This window comes from Papaver somniferum, chromosome 11, assembly GCF_003573695.1.
Source record: "Papaver somniferum cultivar HN1 chromosome 11, ASM357369v1, whole genome shotgun sequence".
Lineage (NCBI taxonomy): Eukaryota > Viridiplantae > Streptophyta > Magnoliopsida > Ranunculales > Papaveraceae > Papaver > Papaver somniferum.
Genome location: NC_039368.1, coordinates 13186477 through 13197244, shown reverse-complemented (window position 1 = coordinate 13197244; position 10768 = coordinate 13186477). Strand labels below are relative to the sequence as shown.

Sequence of the window (10768 nt, the reverse complement as noted above, 5' to 3'; positions counted from 1 at the left end):
AATACTAATCGAGTGAGGCCCCCATTCACTTTTCAAAACAAAACTCTTCTTCTTCTTCTTCTTCTCCTCTTCTCCCCTCTCTCTGCACCTCCATCTTATCCATTAACGAAATGGTTCTATGAAATCAGAAATTATTAAAAAAAAAAAACAGTTTGAGTCGTCAATATTAGAATGTATAAAAAAGCGACTCTCATTTAATATGAAAGGGTCGTCCGTATATAGTAATGCTTAACTGACGACCCTTAGAGTGATAGCTGCAGAGAGTAAAAGGTTTTTTAGTCGTTCGGTTCTAAATATATAGAGTTAACGACTCTATATGACCTAAAAGATGGAGTCGTCATCTTTTAGGAACCTCATTGACGATTTTTCATAACTGAACAATGGAGTTGTTTATTTTGGTGCTAATTCATTGACGACTCTAAAAGGTCGTTAGTTAATTATACTCACGACCTAACGACCCTCACACCGAGTTGTTGCATAGTGACCATGAATCGACCACTTGGAGCACCATTCATGTGATTTGAAGAGTATAAGAAGTTTACCTGATTGTTTAGAACTTGGGGTTCCTCATTTTGAGTGTTGGTTCCTTCATTTTGAGCAATGGGATCTTCATTTGCACCATTGTCCATAGTTTCCTCTATCAACATCTCCTCATCAAACATCCAATCCATATGATTAGTTGAGACAATCTTGTCATCAACGCAATCATTGTTGTTGTTTGAAACTTCACCAACATCATTTCCTCCACTAGAATCACTCATTTCAAATAACCTTAAGTTTTACCCCAAAACTCAACTTCTTCTTCTCCACAACACAAAAGCACAATTTTTCTTTTATCAATTTTTATCCCTAATTCTGATTTTAATCTACTCAAATTAATTAACAACTAATCAACACTAATAATTCAGAAGTAGTTTAGCCATTTCTAAAAAAATGGGATAAGGGATAACTCCCATTACTATTTCATGACTTTTTTTTTGTCCTGTAGCAAGGGATCCCCAATTACTATTTCAGGGCTCCCAAACGATATTTTTCCCCAAAACAATTCTAATCTTCGTCTTCGATGTCCAACAAGAATAATTGTTCCTCCCCATAATTGTGAATCGTGATTATCAAAGAGAGGAAAAAAATTTACTTCCAAAATCATCGAACAGAAGCTTTAGTTAGATCCAGAGATCTTGTTGATATTCTCCTAATGATTTCTTTATGATCAAGAGTTCGATGAAAGCGGATTCTGCATCAATTTGACATCAAACACCTTAGTGTCCCCACCTTACTGCAAATTTTGATCAGAAGATTCAGAACCCATCTATAATTGTTCTTCCGTGTGATTGTGGTAGATAGTTGTTCATCTATAAAATAAAAAAAACTTGTATATGTATTTTCTAATTAACCTTTAGATTGGTAAAACCCATCACTGATATCCAGTACTAGCACAACTTCGGAACCTAGATAAGATTGATTGCAAATAGGGTTCATAACTGCAATTAACAAACTACGAAACACAGAACATGTCTTTTTCTCCCAAATCTCGTTTCGGTTTTATAATTTTCATTAATTACTCAGAAATCAATTGAAAATTAAGATAAGAATAAGAAATAATTGATTTTCGTTTATGTAATTAACCAAGGCCATAGTTGAACACATTTTGGTTATATTTTTTTTGGAGATAGATCAAGCTTTTTTGATTCTTGGTTCAGATGCGGAAAAATCCTAGATTGTCTCATGAGATAAAAGGATAAAACATATAGGAAGAGCTGAAGAAGGATCATTGATGATTCCGAAAAGAAAAAATCTGCCATTGAAGTACCACAACAGTGGATTCCTATCCCACATCTACATGACACATAAGAACGCGTGAAAGGAGCGATCAGCATTAGCGTGGTTTCTAGCATTTTCCGCTGCCGACAAAATAAAGAAAAAGATTTGGATACTGAAATTTAAGGGAATACCAACCCACCTAACACGGAATATGCAATTATTAGTTGCCATTATTATCGAGACTATTTCCAGTTTTATTCATTTCTTTAATTCTTATTTTGTCAAGTGTGTTTGCTGGAAAAATGTTATCCCGGAACCAATTCGTGTATACTATAGATCTTAGGTATTGCTGTTCCACTTTTTAGAATCTGACACTGTATTATTGACTTTCGGCCGTCAAAGCTCCACAAAATCATTGTCGTTTCAAGCTTAAATGCAATCAGCCGGCCAAAACCATAGAAAATTCTCATCTGAACCACCACGCTGCACAATTCTTCTCTCCAATCTCAAAACAGCAGAGCAGCCATGTCTAGTTCATCATCATCATCGACAAAAACACTTGGTATCGGAATCATAGGATTCGGGACATTTGCACAGTTTCTAGCAAAAAGAATGGTCAATCAAGGACATGCTTTATCAGCAACATCTCGATCTGATTACTCACTTCTCTCTTCTCAACTGGGTATCAAATTTTTCAGGTACCCTTTTATGCAATTAAATCTTAACATGTAACACACACATACATATGTTCGAAAATGATGATTCTTTCATATTGCAGAGAAATAGATAACTTCATGGATGAAGACCATGACGTGATACTAATATGCACATCAATTTTATCTCTGTCTGAAGTTTTAAAATCGGTTCCGATTCATCGATTGAAAAAACCAACGCTTTTTTCAGAAGTTCTTTCAGTCAAAGAACACCCAAAAGAAGTACTGTTAGAGTTACTACCGGAGGATTTTGATGTACTGTGTACGCACCCAATGTTTGGACCTGGTAGTGGGAAAAATGGATGGAACGATTTACCAGTTGTTTACGATAAAGTTCGGATTAGAAATCAAGATGTCTGTTCTCGCTTCCTTCAGATTTTCCAAAATGAGGTAAACCCCATAAGCATTACAACACTTGTTGTGAAAGAGAGAGAGTATAAGAAAGCTGCAAATTGCAATATCTCTCTCTGTCACTGACAAATGAAACTGCTGCAATTGTAGCTAATGCCATGGGGACTAATGTCATGTTCACTGCTGATTAGATTCTAGGCTATTTGATGGAACAATTTTCTAAAACTATTACAGGGTTGCAGAATGGTGGAGATGTCTTGTGAAGAACATGATAAATTGGCTGCTAGAAGTCAATTTCTTACTCGTACTGTGGCAAGGTAAAAATCTAGTTTTATCTTTATCAAAAACAAATGAACTTCACAGTAAATTTAGATGTGTGAAATCTTACACTAACTTTCTCCAAGGAAACAGGGTCTTGTCAGAGATGGAGATTGAGTCCACATCCATGGATACAAAAGGGTTTCAGAACCTAGTTCAGTTGGTAAGGGGTTAAAGTTATCAGGATCTGCTATCTGCTTGATTTACACTGTCAAATTATAGCTATTTACTTTCTCAAGGTGTTCTAAACTGCAGAAAGAGACCCTTGTGACGGACAGTTTCGACTTATATTCAGGATTGTTTGTGCACAATAGATTTGCTAAACAAGAAGTAACATATCTACCATCTTTCTTGTTGTTTTCCTAAAATTATGATTAACCATCATTTTTTGCACACAAATTCTATTGCATGATTACTGAAAGAATAATATCATTTGGGATCATACAGCTGAAGAACTTGGAGCTTGCATTGGAGACGGTCAAACAGAAACTGCTTACAACAATGGATGACACCTTGTAGTGAATCATTATAACCATACACCTCATTTGTCTTGTATTCCTGTTTGTTGTCCTCATTTCCTTGTAGCATAACCAAAAAACTTTTTTGTTATTGTAACTGGCAATGTAACAAACTTTTCTGTTTGTTATTGGATCCTGATAATGCATCTTACATGAAACTCTAACAAGCTTCATACATCAAAAGGAAAAAGGCGTTCTGATGTAGCAGTGTACTATTTTTACTCCTAAATGAGACAAAGATTTGGGGCTTTTACCCAGTGTTGTATTCTGGAATATTCTAGATGCAGATAAAAATATCATGAACATCTGTTTTGAAGATCCTCTCATTTTCTTGACGTGCACAAAAACTTATGTGTCTTTTTGAGTGGATATCTTTCCACAAAGATCAGAATCTAATTTGTGAATTCAAATGGAATATGAGAAATCTATACAAACAAGCAAAAAATGTAATGGCTATGAAGAAGAGATACAGGGATGGATTTTTGACACTTGTTTTGCTATATTTCTCAACTTATCTGTAGGAGTATCGGTACAAAATTGACGACAAAGAATAGATATTGATACAAAGTCGTCAGAGCGTTATTCTATGTAGGATTATCACCTGATTGGTTCTGGGTTTCCTCTATCATACTAGATTCTTGGATTGCATTGCCACTCAATGTGGATACTTCAGAAGTATCAGATATTTCAGAAGAAGTTAATTCACCCTTCCTTTTCTGCAATCCTGTCGACCGTGCAAGATCAATCCATTGCTGCAACATTATACAAAAACAAATTAAATTCGAGGTAACAAGAGAAAGAAGAAGCATGATTGCGATTCAAAATGAACACATCTTCATAAATATTTTAAAAAATCGAGGTAAAAGGACCAGATCAGTTTTAAAAGAGAATTCAATATGAGATCATTCTTACCTGGGTTCCCCAGTAAGCGTTAAGTGTGCGAACAACAAAAGAGAGAACATTAACGAGAATAGGTTGAGAAGTTTGCAGATATTCTCCAACCCGGTGCTCCACTAAGCCAGCAATAATCTGAATATTTATGCAGTTCATATTAAAGGATGCTGAACAGTACTATGACAGGATATCAAGACTTGCGAAATCCTAAGTGGGGAATCTATCAAGTTTTGGTATCACGAAAAGAAAAAACAACATTCTTTTCCAGTAGAAGAAAAGAGGATTGGAATTTTATTATTAGAAGAAAGCACCCCCACCTGATACCGTATATTTGCTGAAGTTCCGAGAAACGATCCATAAACAACAGCTGACTTAAGTAGTGGAGTCCTTCTGCTGTTTTCCTCAACAGAAAGTGCAGGATTAAGCAATCTGCGTATTGCGTTCAAAATATTGGAAGAAGCAACAGCACCAATACTGGAAATAAACCCGACTCCAGCAAGTTTAAGACCCCCAACAATTACAGACGCAATCCTATTATTCAACTGCCAGTCCCTGCCAGCAATATTCTTTTGAAATGCATTATCTGGAATGGATCCAAGAATACCCTGTAATGCATCCATGCTCTCCGGCACAGCCATATCACTAGCATCGGGAAGAAAGGTTAGAGTTGGGGCAGGAAGCCACACGGTAAAGAAATCAACAACGGCTCCCCTGATTGTATCTGTAATTACATAATCAATTTCTTCAAAGAAATTTTCTTTTCTCCTTTCATATTGTGCTATGAGTGTCGTTGTTATTGAGATACATTCTTCTATAGCTAGCCTATTTAGGAATTTGGGATCTGCCAACAATCTTTCCCTGAAACCCTGCACGAAGAGTAAAAGAAAGGCATGTACAATCACTGCCTTTTTACTGTGATGTACTATTTTGAATAGAAAGAAACGAGAGACTTCCAGAAACAATGTTTACCTGAAAGCGGTGAGTGAGTTCAGAAATGACAGGATATTGCTCCAGATCAAAGAAGTTCTGTAATACTTCTGGTGCTATGAGACCACGATCAAGTCCGGTCTGTATGTCCTGGTTAACATATCAAAGATAACAATCACAAATTTTATTTGGACTGATGAAATCTTATGAATGTGTACTAAACATAATCATGAAATGTATAGAAGATATGTCCTGGTAGTAAAAAAAATCTAGAACCAGAAACATGATTTTTCCTTCGGCAATCAGTGCAGCACAAAAGTATACTAGCAAGTCAAGGAAAACATGACCATAAATCAATAAATGAAAAATAGTACCGTGAATCAATATACGAAAAATGGGAAGACAAATATAAAGAAAAGAAGTAGGAAAAATAAGAGAGTCCTAAGACTGAAAATTTTTAAGAGAACTGGACTATGAGAGACAACAAGGTAGAGCATCATGGTCTGACAAATAAACCCATCATCCCCTCCACACTCTTTCATGAGGATGGATGCTGAATTGAAACTGAAATTAGTGTAGATTTAAAGTTTGAGGTAGTAGAGCTTAAAAATCAAAAGAACATAGGAATGTGAGTAATCAACAAAGGAGGCAAACAGTGAGGCTTCATTATAACCAACCACTTCTTCTTCAAACCCCTAAATGTTAGAGTGGAAAGTATGAATGATTGATATACGGGAGAGAGGTCTAGAGACCTAACAAGGTGTGAGCACACACTCAACCATGAATGATTGATATACGGGAGAGAGGTCTAGCTACAATAGATACTAGATCCCGTGAACTCCGGGAGCTTCTAAGCCCGCACAAGTGTTACCCAAGTCAACTAATTATAAGGTTGCAATCCGAGCATGTTGCAGCCAACATCAAATAGACATGTAATTGAAAAATTATGGAAATGCAATCCTTTCCTTTGCATCGATTAGATATAATCCTTGCATAATACAATATCAATTGTCTTTAACTTTCTAACTATCCCAATAAGCATCAGAAATGGCAGAAACAGTTCAAGAAAAGGTGGAAATTTTAGAGGAATTACCAACCTGAGGTAAAGCATCTCGCCTCCTGCCAGCTGCATTCATCACTCGAGCAATTTCAGCACGATCGAAGCAATTCCTACTACAAGGTCTTGCTGCAGAGTACCACAAGAAATCAGCAACAGGAACTTCTCCCTCTCTTCGTAGTTGTTGCCTCTCCGGATCAAGTAATATGACCGTCTGATTTTTCTTTTGCATTTTCTTTGAAATTCTAGCAGGCAGCCCTGTCCCTCTTGATCCATACATGACATGGCTTGCACCTGTTATCACTACTAGCAGTCCCGTGGAACCTCCATCCACAGCTGCTTGAAGGATGACTTGAGACATTGTATAGTCCTCGACAACTCTTGCTTGTACGGATAAATACGAGCTTGGTCCAAAAGGAACCGTTGGATTTGGTGAAGCTAGATCAGCTGGTGACCTGCGGGACATGGATGAAAAACCTGCAATGAAACCTGACCCAGCTGGAGGAGCATATAACTTACGGTCTTCCTTAGGAAGGGCACTTATGCCATCCGCTTGAACAGTTCTCAGTACCTGTCAAATTGAGAATCAGTATATATCCACGACTAGTGCATAGATTCGTGTTCTCGCCACACACTCTGGTTAAGCAGCTGCATCAACTGACAAATTGTTGCCAGCAGTTATAGACACCCTAAACCATGTATGTCAAATCTCTAGCTTCCAGACAAAAACTTAACGCCAGTACGAACAATATAACGTTCAAGTGCATGATGATGACCATATTTGGCGTTCTGTGTTATAGGGATTTATCTTATGTTTCCAATAAATCCATTTCTTAAGTCATGTATCAGTTAACGCAAATCTCACCATTCTCTACCTCAACCAAAATATGTCCAGGTAACATGCTTAAGCAGAATGTACGAATACATATTAAAAGATGCACGCTAGTAGATGTCAGAGATGCAGGTAAGAAATACCTCAAGTGGTGTACCGCAAGCAACAAGGCGAACTCCATTATCACGACAATAACTTAAAAGAGGTTCATATTCCTGCCAGCGTTCTGGTGGCCAGTGTGATGCGTAAGACTTCAAAGTTTCACCATCAATGCTGCCATTAATTTTTTACATTTAGAATAAAAAGTAACAAAACACTGCAACTAAGAACATTCACACTCTCTAACTTATAAAAGGCACCATCAATTACTAATAAAAAGAACAGAATAACATAAAAATGGTTCTCCTCATTCACATTCTTTCTTTCTTTCTTACTATCAATTCAAGATATTTTACGAGGTCTAGACAAAACTAAGCATTGTTTCATTTAATCAAGCCGAAATATGGAACTAACTAGCATTACATCTGCCCAAAACCAATTCATCAAAATCTGATCATACATCAACTTGAGATAAGATACTCTATCTAGATAAATTATGAAAGTTTCATTCATATTAGTAATTGTAAAAGAGATCAAGTAATGAAAAAATCAAACCTTTTATCCATATACTGGTTAAGCTGTTGTTGCAAATTAAGAGGAAAAGCTTCAAGAGCAAGAGAAATAGGTCTTTCATTCTGCAAACACTTACTCCTTAAATTCTTAACAATCTCTAATTCAAGCTCTTTATCATCACGAACAGGTACTTGTTCAGCTTCACCTAAATAAACAATTCTCGCATTCATTAATTTCTCCCAAACTCTACTCTTATCTTTTCCAATAGCTAATGGTTCTCCAATTGCTGTAGCATCATAAACCCTAGATATTATCACTTCTAATTCTTCCTTTGCCTTCTCTTTCTCCACAACTGGAGCTACAGGAGGAGAAGCAGTCCCAGTTGTGGTTACTCCATTCTCCTCTACTCCTTTCTCTTCAGCTGCCTTAACCACAATTGATCTTAAGAAATATGATCCAATCGCCAAAGCTGGTGTAACCAATACATTTCGTCTTCCTGTTTTATCTGGAATTTTTGTAACAATTTTTTCATCAGAATTTTTACAAGAACGGATTCTTAGATTGGTTTTTGGATGTTTAGAATGAGGAGAAATTGTTCTGAAATTTGGTCTCTCGGCATTGAACTGTTTGATTTTCCGATGGTGTTGAGTGTAAGATAAGACTGTTTTTGACTCTAAAGTTTTCATTTCTGAGAACTCAAGAAAACAGTTCTCTCATTGAACTCACTACTCCATGGAGAGAAAAGAAAGAATGAGGAAACGGGTCTGTTTGTTTAGGTACGAGTTTTGGGTTAGTTTGACTGCGACTGTTGAAATGAGTGTTGGAGATTTGTGGAGAGCTGGGAATTTGAGGATGGATCTAATGGTGAATATGTTGTTGTAGATCTCATCCACAAATGACAGCATATTCGTACGTGGAAGATTTGGATTTTGGAGTAGAAGAAATTGAAGATGATGCTTTTTTGTATTTTTGAGATTGTAATCCATTGAGAAACCACGTGGTTGGAAGGAATTTGTGAACATGTTGCTATCGGATGTATCTCAAGGCCGACGTCCTATGGAGCATAAAATAGTTGGAAGTAATGTGAGAAACTGCACAATTTACATTTATGCTAGATATACTTAGAGCTTACATTTATGAATTTGTGAACATGTTGTCATGGGATGTATCTCAAGGCGGACGTCCTATCGAGCACAATTTACATTTATGTATCTCAGACAAACGTTTGTCTGAGTTAGCTGTTATTTCCGAGTCAGCTACTCTGTTTTCTTATAAAAAAAAACATTTATGCTGGATATACTTCGAACTTTAGTATCACGCCCATGCCCGAATGTGGCACTGTAATTGTGCCCATGCCCAAAGATAGGTACTGTAATTACTGAAAATCTAATAGTTACCCTAACCATAATCTGACGGTCACGAGTCTAAGTACAAGGGAATAACAATAATTTTATGCTAGCACAAACACAAAGGTTTATATGGTTCGATATTAAAGCCTACATTCAGGAGAGGTGGACTGATTTACAATGATTTGGTAAGGGCTTTATAAGTGGTGGCTTTGACTCTCAGGAGCAAGGTGAGTAATAGATATAAGGGTCTTTCTACCTTGTTCTCTTGAGTACTTTTTAACCCTTATTTCAGAAAACAAGCTCTCCGTCATAGCCTAAAGTATTTGATAAGTCTAATATGCTACAACACAATGATAATAAAACAGGTATACATGCGTTCAATTAAAGTATAAACAACTTTATCTTCGGAAGCATTATAATTGATCTTTCAGAATCTTGTGGGTTCATGTGTTTGAATCTCCCGTTAACATTGAAAAATAAACCCTAAGGTTAGTGCAATACAATGATTTAGCAGGTAGGGTTCGCTGAATAGGATATGCATAATGGTTTGACCTTGACAAACACCAAGGTATGATGGGTATACTTGGTTGAGTTGTGAGAAAAAATTCAGGGGTGAGTGACCTCCTGAGAAGCTCTTGTTGGATGAACGCAATGATGCCCGTAAAAAACCCCACACTGTCGGACGATGGTAGTGGTTGAAAGGGTACAATATTTGTGGAGGGTCGAGTTATTATAATTTGTATCAGAGTCGGCGAGTCACTTGTGAAGGGTGGGAGAGTATGATGGACGATGTGGGCCATGTACTGGTTTCATGAGGGGCGGGCAACGTCAAAAGATCTGGGAGGGATCCAAATTAAGGTGGTGATAAAGTTCATTGAATGAAATATAAATATATAAGTAATGGTATGACCTTTACAAACACAGAGGCGGTACACATGACTGAATTGTGAGAATAATTTTTCAGTTAAGCGTTCATGGTCGGTCGAGAATAGTCACGAGATGGGCGACCTCCCGGGAAGCTGATGTCGGATGGCCGCAACAGTGCAAACAAAAATCCTACCATGTTGGATAACCGCACTGGGCAAGTGGGAACAATACCGGTGGTATGTAATACAATAATTTACCAAATCCAAAACTCCTTGATAAAGATCAATCACGATCACGCTTACCAAATTAACCAATCTTAATTCTACAAATTAAGTTTGTAAAACTAGTAACTTTTCTATTTCACAAGCTTTACATTTACCGAGGATAAACTACTTGTTCCCCCAGATAATTAAGTTAAATAGATAATCACGTTGAGATCGCAATCACAAAATAGCTTCAAGTATTCAAAGTCTTTCAATCTTCTTAATCTTCGATATTAACAACCTCCACTTGATTTCACTGTCTCACAGAATGGAGTGTTTATGTTGGAAAATAAATAGTTCTATCAA

The 10768-nt window shown here is 36.8% G+C and overlaps 2 protein-coding genes across 2 annotated transcripts; one reads left to right on the top strand and one right to left on the bottom strand.

The window, feature by feature from the left end:
• The first annotated feature begins 1027 nt into the window (after positions 1-1027).
• On the top strand, positions 1028-3851 carry LOC113320481 (arogenate dehydrogenase 1, chloroplastic-like). Its single transcript, XM_026568389.1, has 6 exons — positions 1028-2459; positions 2540-2864; positions 3060-3142; positions 3237-3306; positions 3399-3473; positions 3591-3851. The coding sequence occupies exons 1-6, from the start codon at positions 2287-2289 to the stop codon at positions 3660-3662; spliced, it is 798 nt and encodes a 265-aa protein (XP_026424174.1). The 5' UTR covers positions 1028-2286; the 3' UTR covers positions 3663-3851.
• Positions 3852-4054: 203 nt separating this feature from the next.
• On the bottom strand, positions 4055-8762 carry LOC113320480 (protein RETICULATA-RELATED 6, chloroplastic-like). Its single transcript, XM_026568388.1, has 7 exons — positions 8026-8762; positions 7515-7644; positions 6580-7110; positions 5525-5632; positions 4873-5421; positions 4574-4690; positions 4055-4413 (listed from the first exon to the last, which is right to left on the bottom strand). Exons 1-7 carry the CDS (start codon positions 8667-8669, stop codon positions 4246-4248), a joined length of 2247 nt encoding a protein of 748 aa, XP_026424173.1. The 5' UTR covers positions 8670-8762; the 3' UTR covers positions 4055-4245.
• Between the last annotated feature and the right edge of the window lie 2006 nt (positions 8763-10768).

What these genes read in the sequence shown, in the direction of transcription:
- LOC113320481 (XM_026568389.1), top strand. Translation starts at nt 2,287, where the DNA reads ATGTCTAGTTCATCATCATCATCGACAAAAACACTTGGTATCGGAATC. An exon ending in TTCAGATTTTCCAAAATGAG is followed by an intron (nt 2,865 to 3,059) that starts GTAAACCCCATA and finishes AAACTATTACAG; the next exon opens with GGTTGCAGAATGGTGGAGAT. An exon ending in TTCAGAACCTAGTTCAGTTG is followed by an intron (nt 3,307 to 3,398) that starts GTAAGGGGTTAA and finishes TCTAAACTGCAG; the next exon opens with AAAGAGACCCTTGTGACGGA.
- LOC113320480 (XM_026568388.1), bottom strand. Translation starts at nt 8,669, where the DNA reads ATGAAAACTTTAGAGTCAAAAACAGTCTTATCTTACACTCAACACCAT. An exon ending in CTTGCGGTACACCACTTGAG is followed by an intron (nt 7,111 to 7,514) that starts GTATTTCTTACC and finishes TCAATTTGACAG; the next exon opens with GTACTGAGAACTGTTCAAGC. An exon ending in CAGCAAATATACGGTATCAG is followed by an intron (nt 4,691 to 4,872) that starts GTGGGGGTGCTT and finishes ATAAATATTCAG; the next exon opens with ATTATTGCTGGCTTAGTGGA.